The sequence below is a fragment of the Carassius carassius genome, chromosome 44, assembly GCF_963082965.1.
Source record: "Carassius carassius chromosome 44, fCarCar2.1, whole genome shotgun sequence".
Classification (NCBI taxonomy): Eukaryota; Metazoa; Chordata; class Actinopteri; order Cypriniformes; family Cyprinidae; genus Carassius; species Carassius carassius.
This window is the reverse complement of record NC_081798.1, coordinates 3343478-3353559: the sequence shown is the minus strand read 5'-3', so window position 1 is coordinate 3353559 and position 10082 is coordinate 3343478. Positions and strand designations below refer to the sequence as shown.

Below are 10082 nucleotides of genomic sequence, written 5' to 3'. Positions count from 1 at the left end.
CCCAGAGCTTCATTAGAGTGAGCTGGCTGTGAGCTCCTAAGCAGAAACTATGAAACACAAAGGAGTTTGTGAAGACCTTTGCCCATTAGATGCTATTTTCGAAACGATTTGCTGTGTGCAAATGTAACATTTATTTATTTATATTTATTTATATACACACATATACTGATAAAATGATTGTTTTGACGTTGTTGTGTTTAAAGGCTTGTTATAAAGTGTTTTGGCATTAATAAAAAATAAAATAAATAAATAATAAAAAAGGCTACCTGAAAAGTGTGTGAGCACAGGTGTGCGAAGTGGAAATAAAACGTTTTAATTAATAGCGGAAATAGTAAATTTTTAAAGTAAAAAATAAAATTACAAAGGATCTGAATATATAATAAAATATGTTTGACTTGAGTTTTATTTGCGTTCTTGGCTCTGTTTCGTCACAATATGGCGACGCGCTCAGGCTCGAGACTCGAAAACACTGAAAACACACAGGTACTGTACCTCAACCTGCTCACTGTTGAATATTTATTTTGAATATGACAAGATCTTTAACAAACCTAACGCCACGGAAGACTTGTTATACACCCACGAAGGGAACCTGTCGCCGTAAATTCGTGTTATTTACGAAGGAAGTAGCTTTAGCCCGCTAACCAACTTACAAGAGCACTTTTAACTCTCGTTATCCAAAGATCAAAACTAATATACACATCGGGATCTACAACTGCGACGTGTTTTGTTTCCAGAGCTGACATAAAAGAGAAAGTAAGGATTTTGAGATAGAATCAAAAGAATACATGTGATAAATACACGTGTGTGTGTGTGTGTGTGTGTGTGTGTGTGTGTGTGTGTGTGTGTGTTGAACAGTGTGAATTGCATTTAGCGAGTTAGCCTAATGTTTACAGCTTTATTACTTTACAACATGATTTTTGAGCTTACTGTTTTATGTGATATGCTTCATAAACAGCCGTTTTAAACTTTAAACCAGGAAACTGGTTAATATTAGGCTCATTTGGGGGTTTAATTGATCATATGATTAAACATAATAATTATTTTGCGATATATACGTCTGTCAGGAAACTAAGTAAGCTTGGATACATATTTGAGTTATTCCATATTGATATGTTTGTAGTGTTAACTGTAATTTGTCAGTGCTGCTGCTGACGCATTTACTTTTGCACAGATTATTAGTTGACACGTGCTTTGAATAAATACCTCATTCGTTCATGTCTAACCTGTTTCGTCTCACTCATTTGCTTGTTGATTTTAATGCAACTCTGACTTTGGCTTTAAACTGTGTGAACTTCGTTCCTAGACAGCATTTTAAACGTGTATTGTGCCCTAAAAGGCTACCTAGGTAGGGAGCTCACGCGGATTTGAGACACAGCCACTGCAGCACGTGCTCAGGTCTGTCTTTCCGTGAGTTTTCTGTGTTTGCAGTAAATATCTAGAACTAGAGCAGGTGTAGTTGTGTTGGTTATGATGCATGCCACCTAAATGCAGGATGAAAACTACACAGACTCGGCTTGGATAACTTTAACTCATCTCCTTTGACGGTTTTTGTGTTTGCATCATCAGGGCACTGAAGTCATGGAGGAAATCATCGGGGTCTGTGGTCTAGAAGCTAGAGGACTTGTTGAAGGGAGCAGTTCACCTCCGGATGTTGAGACTGTGAGCTGTGAGGAGGAGAGAGGGGAGACGCCAGGAAGGGAGGACAGGACCCCTGACCCCCTCGATGGGGAGTTGGACCCTAATGCTGAGAAAACCAAGGACAAAAAAGCATTTGGTTAGTGTTCGCCATTCAAGGAATGTTTTGGGTTCAATAAAATAAATAAATACAGCCCTGTATTCAAGAGATATATATACAAAAAAATGTTTATTCTGTCATAATTTACTCATGCACAAAATGGTGCAAACCTGTATGAGTTTATTTTTTCCTTCGACTGAACACAAAAGAAGATATTTTGAAGAATGTGGGTAACCAAACAGTTTCTGGTCCCCATTGACTTCCATTGTATTTTCTTCCACACTATAGAAGTCATCAGGGACCAAAAACTGGTTTAGGAATCAAGTTTGAGGATGAGTAAATCACAACAGAATTTAATTTTTTTTTTTTTGAACAATTGCTTTATCTTTGTGTGTTTTATTTAAGGTTGTGATTGGATGACTCTTTTGTCGAGTTATTCTATGCATAATTCTTCTTTTGTTGTCATAGGCAAAGAGGTTTTGTTGCTGATGCAGGCGCTTCATACTTTAGCCACCCCAGAAGAAAAACTCGCTGCACTTTGTAAGAAATATGCAGACCTGGTATGTATTTGAGGCTTGAGAAATTACATTGAAGAACAATTGATTTTACACTTTATACTTAATGTCCTTGCAGAGAGAGTTTGCAATCCAAGCTTGTATGACTTATTTGAAGAATTTACTCCAAGCTAATCTTTTTTTCCATAGAAAGTATTATACAACTCCTGTGGTATGAAATACTAATATTCATGCACTGAAATAAAATTAATATAAATTAGATAAAATTTCTGCCCAGTGGTTTACTTAATCAACACATTCACTGTATATTATGGAAAAATATCATATCATATATTGTCATAGCACTTGCGTATCGTTGCTCTTGTTGATTTTGATTGCTTCCATTGTCCTCATTTGTAAGTCGCTTTAGATAAAAGCGTCTGCTATATGTAAATAGAAAAAACGCAGATGAGCTAAAAAACACATAAGTTAGGGTTTAGCGATCTTTATTGAGAGATTCTACTCAAATAGGTGTAATACTGCCAGTTTGGGTCAGTTTTCTGTGACTAAATCTGCAAGCAAACTATGTGAGTTGAAGTTCTTTTGAATCTTGCTTATGTGAAAGTGCAGTAATTTTGATGAAATGTAAAAAAAAAAAAGTGCATTACTAAATACAAATGTGTTATTCTTCCTGGGACAGCTGGAGGAGAGTCGCAGCATGCAAAAGCAGGTGAAAGTGTTGCAGAAGAAGCAGAACCAGGTGCTTAAAGAGAAGATCCACCTGCAGAGCGAGCACAGCAAGGCCGTCCTGGCACGCAGCAAACTGGAGAGTCTATGCAGGGAACTTCAGCGCCATAACAAGACCTTAAAGGTAAAGCCACCGCGCCTCATGCACATCCGAGATTTTATTTGAAGATTCATATTGGCCTTAGTTTAAGCAGATAACTGTTGTGATGGCAGGAGGAGAATTCTCAGAGGTCCAGGGATTATGAAGAGCAGCGCAAGGAGGCGACGCTGCACTTCCAGATGACACTCAATGAGATTGAGGCTCAGATGGAGCAGCACAACGTGCACAACAGCAAGCTGCGGCAGGAGAACGTAGAGTTGGCTGAGAAACTCAAGAAGCTCATCGAGCAGTACGAGCTCCGGGAGGAGGTGAGGCAACATCTGGCCAATATGCAAACTGACTGTTAGGCTCTGGTTGAGTCCTTCAAGCCTTCAGAGAATTGTGAGGTGCAGAGATTTAGTTGTTGTATACTTTGTAAACGTCGAGATTATATAAGATTTTTGTAGTCATGGTAGACAAGAATATTTCTGCTGTTTCATTACATCGTTTTACATTTTATTTGCTTAATTCTAAATGTGTTCATTGGGCATGCAGGGTATTTTTGCATGTGCAACCTCAAATGAAGCCATTATGACTAATCACATGACTATGTATGTAGCATTCATACACTACTGGTCAAAAGTTTGGAATAACTTGTATTCTGAATATAGTTTAAAATATAATATATCCCTGTGATACAAAGTTGAATTTTCAGTATCATTACTCCAGACTCAAGAAACATTTTATATTATTATCAATGTTGAAAACAGATGTGCTACTTCATTTTTTTTTCTTTTTCAGCAAAGGTGCATTACACTGATCATAAGTTACTGTAAGGACATTTGTAATGTTATTAAATGCTGTTCATAGAGCTTTTTAGTCATCAATTAATTATTCCTCGAGGATCATGTTACAATGTAGACTGGAGTAATGGCTGCTGCAAATTCAACTTTGCCGTTGCATCAGAAAACATGAAAAAAAATTAAAACTGGTAAAAACGTAAATGTAATATTTATACAATTAAATAAAAATTATATATTTGTAATAACAGCAGCATAACACACAGAGAATTAGAAGTGAATGAAACTGGGAGCAATTTTCAATCAATTGCTCTTGTGAAGAATGCTGTGAACATGACATTTCTCTTTACCCAGCACATTGACAAGGTGTTCAAACACAAGGAACTGCAACAGCAGCTGGTGGACGCTAAACTGCAGAGGACGGCTGAGCTGATGCGAGAGGTGGACGAGAAACAGCAAAGAGAAAGAGAGTTTGTGAGTATCCTTGTCATAATCCTAATCCTGTTTCTGAGCCTGTTACTAGTCCTGAAGGATTGGCACCTGCAACCAAGCAGATCTGTAGTATGTGGATTAAGCATTCACATTTATCCCAATGGAGTGGAAGTTGCTTGCTGTTGTGAGATCTTCTGGAGTATGAGATTTGAAATCTGCCATCTTTGCTCATTGGCACTCAGTTCTGCAGCCAGATTGATTTGAACCAATCATCTGTGCTGTATATGTCATGTGACTAATAGTCACTCCTGGAGCTGCAAAAAATTCAGAAAGTTGATCTGTGTTCTCTGTTCAGCTCCTGAAGGACGCGACCGAGTCCAGACATAAATGTGAGCTGATGAAGGAGCAGGAGCATCAGTTAAAGCAGCAGCTCACTCTGTACATGGACAAGTTCGAGGAGTTTCAGACCACCCTCGCCAAGAGCAACGAGGTCTTCACCACTTTCAGACAGGAGATGGAGAAAGTGAGTGTGCAGGAATTGTGTTCAGCAGAAGTCTCTCGTTTTCACCAGGCTGCATTTATTTGATCCAAAATACAGTAATATTATGCAGTATTATTACAATTTAAAATAACCGTTTTCCATTTTAATACACTTTACATTTACATTTAGCAGACACTTTTATCCAAGGCGACTTATGAAGTGTGAAGTGACATTCGGCCAAGTATGGTGACCCATACTCAGAATTTGTGCTCTGCATTTAACCCATCCGAAATGCACACACACAGAGCAGTGAACACACACACACACTGTGAGCACACACCCGGAGCAGTGGGCAGCCATTTATGCTGCGGCGCCCGGGGAGCAGTTGGGGGTTCAGTGCCTTGCTCAAGGGCACCTAAGTCGTGGTATTGAGGGTGGAGAGAGAACTGTACATGCACTCCCCCCACCCACAATTCCTGCCGGCCCGGGACTCGAACTCACAACCTTTCGATTGGGAGTCCGATTCTCTAACCACCAGGCCACGACTTCCCCAGACTTCCCCATTTATAATGAAAACAATGGAAGCAATCGAAATTCCGAAAAAAAATTGAAGAGATGCGTTTTTAGCAGATTCTTAAAGATAGCTGAGGACAAAATAGCATCATTCTTATCTGTATGGATTTTGTTATTGTACTATTTCTGCATTTTCATCTTTATGTAATTCCAAATATACTGAAATGATAAATTCTGATTGGTTTAAAGACAAAGTCGAATGAATATGATCTTTTAGTTCTTTGTGTGCAAAGGCTTATTTTTTATTTTCTGACGCCAATCAGATGACGAAGAAGATCAAGAAGCTTGAGAAGGAGACCACGCTGTGGAGGACCAAATGGGAGACCAACAACCAGACTCTGCTGCAGATGGCAGAAGAGGTGAGAGGAATGATTCAGATTTCTAAATTCAAGTAGAACTGTGAGGAATTTTTGTTGTAGAGCAATGTACATTTACATAATAAAAGTGAAGAAAGTCACAACAGTGTTTTTAGATACTAAAATAGTTTTAATATTAATCAGCCTTTATTTTTAGATTCTGTTTTCATTTAAATTTTTGTTAAAGGTTTAGTATTTTTGTTTAGATGTTTTTTATACATTATTTCAGTTTTAATAGATCAATTTAAACCATTAAAATTAGAAATCTATTATGAAGCAAACTAAAATAAGTTACCGGTAATGTATTCTATTTCAAGTAACATCTTTTCCCCTACTGTAGCATGTATCATTAATCCTTAATAACGTTTGGTGAGTGTGTACAGTCAGCTCAGCTTTTGTTGAGGCATAGTCCAATATAAATGTGTCTTATAAATAAGAGATGGGTGAAGACATTGATATTCACAAAGGTGGCGGTTTGGATATGTTTTTTTTTAAATGTTTTTGAATGATGTCTCTTCTGATCACCAAGGCGGCATTTATTTGATCAAAAATACAGTAAGAACAGTGATACTGTGAAATACTTAGTTCTATTTTAATATATTTTCAAATGTAATTTATTCCTGTGATCATTCCTCCAGTCTTCAGTGTCACATGATCCTTCAGAAATCATGCTGATTTGCTGATTTGCCATTCAACAAACATTTAATATTATTATCATGTTGAAAATAGTTGCAAACAGTGATACATTTTTTCAGAATTTATTTTAAAAGAAGTCTCATAATATTATAAATGTCTTCGCTGTCGCCTTTGGTCAATTTTATACATCCTTGCTGGATAAAAGTATTGTTTTCTTTCAAAAAAAAATCCTACTGACCTCAAACGTTGGTATATTTAAATTTCCAAGTTTTCGAGTTGCTCTTCTTGTTTGTCTCTTAGAAAACGGTGCGAGACAAGAATTACACGGGCCTCCAAGGGAAACTGGAGCGTCTGGAGAAGCTTTGCAGGGCCCTCCAGAGAGAACGCAATGACCTGAACCTAAAACTCCAGGCCCTTCAGGTCCCAGTGAAAGATCCGGAGGAAGAAGGTACAGGGCCTCCTGACCCTCAGCCGCAGGGGCTAAACCCAGAGATGGAGAGAGATACAGAGGGTTTGGTTCCTCAAACAGAGAAACTCGGGCTTCAGCCGGAGGAAGAGGGCATCATATCATCCACACAACTCACTGACGACTGATCCTGGCCTTCTGCTGGCATTTCTTTTTCTTTCTTTTTGTGGAGGTATATATTTTTGTCTAAAAATGATCATTAAAAAAACTTGAGGAAAAGGCAGGACATTAGTGAAGATGCTAACTGCTCTATACGCTTTGTGGAAAGCACTTTTTACTCCCTGTTTTCTATCACATTCTATTTTGGTAGGAAATGTTCATGTGGTCCAAGACGGCCGCCATGCAGCTTTGTTTCGTACATTGTTCTTTTTCCTTCCCCCTATTCTCTGCTCAGCTTTGCTGTGCTTGTACGCTTTTCGTTCCTCTTGAATAAAATGTAGATCTTCGCTCTGACCTCTAGAATCTGAATAAAACATTTTGGATGCATATAATGTTAAATATTGCCATTTTATAGTCCGCAAGCCAGTCCAGCTCTAGATGACCAGATAACCTTGAGACTTGAGAAACAGGGCATTAATAACGGGATATACATAAACCCACTCGACTACTCATTGGCACTTTGGTCCATGACAAGTCACACATGACAAGTTGCTTTGATTGAAATGAACTTTAAAGGAAGATGTATGTCTTCTAAATAGGAGAGGGGTCAAGACACCTCACCGCCTGCGAATGGTTTTCTAATGGAAATCTGATTAAGGGCTAGACGGCAGACGAATAGAGCATCTTAACCAGCAGAAAAAAAACTTAATGCCTCTGATGAAATTCCACATGCATTTATATTTCATTAAAATTCACTTCTCAAGCCCTTTTATTTAAGAGACAGGGTAGTTGTTTTTGTTGAATCGGGGTTTCCAGGCCACTCAACTGTTGGATTACATAACTGAACCTGATAAAACTGTAAAATCAGTCTTCTTATTTTACCCAAATCATTGCAAAAATTAGGTGGGATGACCTTCGTTTGATTTGCTTTATTGCCTTGATGCTGCTGTTAATTAGTCCTGATGACAGCTATTGTTTCAAATGTATATATTTTTTTATTTTATGGTATTTCACCCCAAAATATAATAATTTACTCATTCTCATGTCGGTCCGAACCTGTATGTCTTTTTTCTTCTGTAGAGCACAAAAGCAGATATCTCATAGTTTTTGTCTGTGTGAAAGCTAGTGGGGTTCATAACATTTGAGCCCTTTGACTTTCATAGTATGGAAAAGTAATTTTTAAATACCTTTTATGTCATACAGGTTTGGAGCAACCTGAACCTGAGTAAATGACAGAATTATCATTTTTGAGGTGAACTATTACTTTAAATGTAAAAAATATATATTATTTTTATTTTTTTCTAGAGGTTGCTTTATATATGCTCTTTAACTGGACAAAAAACTGACAAAAACTTTTCAAAGGGGCCTTGACATATTCGATACTGGATATGCTGAATGTTATTTCTCATTCTTTTTTTTTTTTTTAACTTTGTAATGAACAAGAATAAAATGTCTATAATTCAGTGCTAAAATGTTCTGAAGAGCTGCAAACATTCTTAATACTGCTAATGTGAAACTGTCAAGAACTGAACTGATGAATGTAGAAGCTGCCAAATCCATGTCTGAACAAATGGCCTCAAAGCTCTGAAGATCTGGTTGTTATCAGGCTGCGGGGACACAGGGTCTAGAAACGCTTGCCTCCTCAGGTCCATGACAACATCTGGCTCTGTTCATGTCCTGATCTGAACCTCTGACTCTGGCCAGTACATTCCTCAATGCTGAATCCAACGAAACGCCTCCAAGGTTTTCATTTAATGCACACTATGATTGTCTACTTTGATTAGCTTTACTAACATAAATCATGTTTTGTAATAAGTGCAGAAGGGTCAAGGCTTAGCTGTTCATTAGAAACATGGGCTGAATGTGTTTAAACTGTAAATCAGAGTGGAAAGGTAGATCTTCACCAGCTTCAACTTTTTTTTGGATAACAATGTAACAACATATTTATGACATCTTAGCACTTGATTTCCTCGGATTTCCTCATAAAAGTTTCACCTCATGGTCATATTTTGTCTGAAAAAGTGTGCACTCATTTTAATAAATACATCTGTAATTGGGGTCATGTTAATTCTAAATTTGTTGGTACTGTCATTTGTATCGCTACTGCTTTTTTTTTTGGCAATGCCCTGGTTTGATTCTCAGGTTATGCAAGAAATCTACCTCTTCTGGTAAGACGTACTGTGAAAGATGCTCAAGAGAGCTTTTCTTTCTCCCTTAGCTCAGACCATGACCCCTCTGAGATTGTACAACGCTCTTGTAGTCTGTCTTGCTTTACAATAAAAACATTTTGTAGAATTTTCCTTACTGTGCTGTTCCTTGTTTCACTGCATCTTCACATGTCCAGATACAAAAAGACACTTTTTTTTGGAGGGCCCGAAAAATTGTGATGGTTTTCACTACATCTATTTCGTAGAGACAATGTGGACAATCAGGCAAACACAACATTTCAGCTTTGTGATGGATGATAGTGCTGGATTAACATACATTTTTATTTTTAATACTGATGTGGATTCATAAGTCTCACAAATCTTTTAGTCTGTGATGTTTTCTGTTGATTTGTTAACTTCACTGGACATTATTTTAATCGCAATAAGCGTTGTGCTTTGCTTTTAATATGGAACAAATACTCTGCTTTCAATTTTATTAAGAAATACAAATCGCTGTAGTGTTTCAGTTAAGGCGGCAACCATTTATTTGGTCCTCTTTACTACTAGTTATAGCAAGAAATAAACATGAATGAGCATCAGAATGTATCTTGAAAGAAACTGAACAACTTACTGAAATGTATCATGTCTCATGTAATTGCTCCATGAGTGTTTACCCGTATTAAGACGTCAATAAAACAGCTTGTAAACATCATGTGAGATCAAGTTTTTCATTACAGCCACCATTTAAATGTCCATATTTCAACACTAAATTGTCATATCAATTCTGTTATTACAAAAGCTGCCTTATGTGCAGTTTAAATGTTTGTACAACTGTTTTTATTTTAGTGTTGATTATGAGATAAATTGGATTACTTAATACCATTTTATTTTTAAGTGCATTTAGAATTTTTGGTTTCCAATTTTAATTTTCAGTGCATCACTAATAAGAAGTACTATTTAATGAACTTTCAAAACTTTATACACTGAACAAAATTATAAATGCAACACTTGTTTTTGCCCCCATTTTCATGAGCTGA

The 10082-nt window shown here is 37.2% G+C and overlaps 1 protein-coding gene across 4 annotated transcripts; it reads left to right on the top strand.

Annotated features, from left to right (window-relative positions):
• The first annotated feature begins 346 nt into the window (after positions 1-346).
• Positions 347-7290, top strand: LOC132126392 (gamma-taxilin-like). Of its 4 annotated transcripts, none has more exons than XM_059537611.1 (9): positions 347-483; positions 1567-1774; positions 2204-2295; positions 2930-3100; positions 3190-3384; positions 4210-4329; positions 4643-4810; positions 5605-5700; positions 6634-7290. In XM_059537611.1, exons 1-9 carry the CDS (start codon positions 436-438, stop codon positions 6925-6927), a joined length of 1392 nt encoding a protein of 463 aa, XP_059393594.1. In that variant the 5' UTR covers positions 347-435; the 3' UTR covers positions 6928-7290. The 4 variants fall into 4 exon arrangements, with proteins under 4 accessions (XP_059393594.1, XP_059393595.1, XP_059393596.1 ...); XM_059537612.1 differs by lacking the exon at positions 347-483 and adding an exon at positions 522-753; XM_059537613.1 differs by lacking the exon at positions 347-483 and adding an exon at positions 1198-1395.
• The last annotated feature ends 2792 nt before the right edge of the window (positions 7291-10082 follow it).

Excerpts from the sequence above, each read along its gene's own strand:
- LOC132126392 (XM_059537611.1), top strand. The coding sequence starts at position 436 with ATGGCGACGCGCTCAGGCTCGAGACTCGAAAACACTGAAAACACACAG. Across the intron at positions 484-1,566 it reads AAAACACTGAAAACACACAG|GGCACTGAAGTCATGGAGGA; the intron begins GTACTGTACCTC and ends TTGCATCATCAG. Across the intron at positions 3,385-4,209 it reads AGTACGAGCTCCGGGAGGAG|CACATTGACAAGGTGTTCAA; the intron begins GTGAGGCAACAT and ends CTCTTTACCCAG.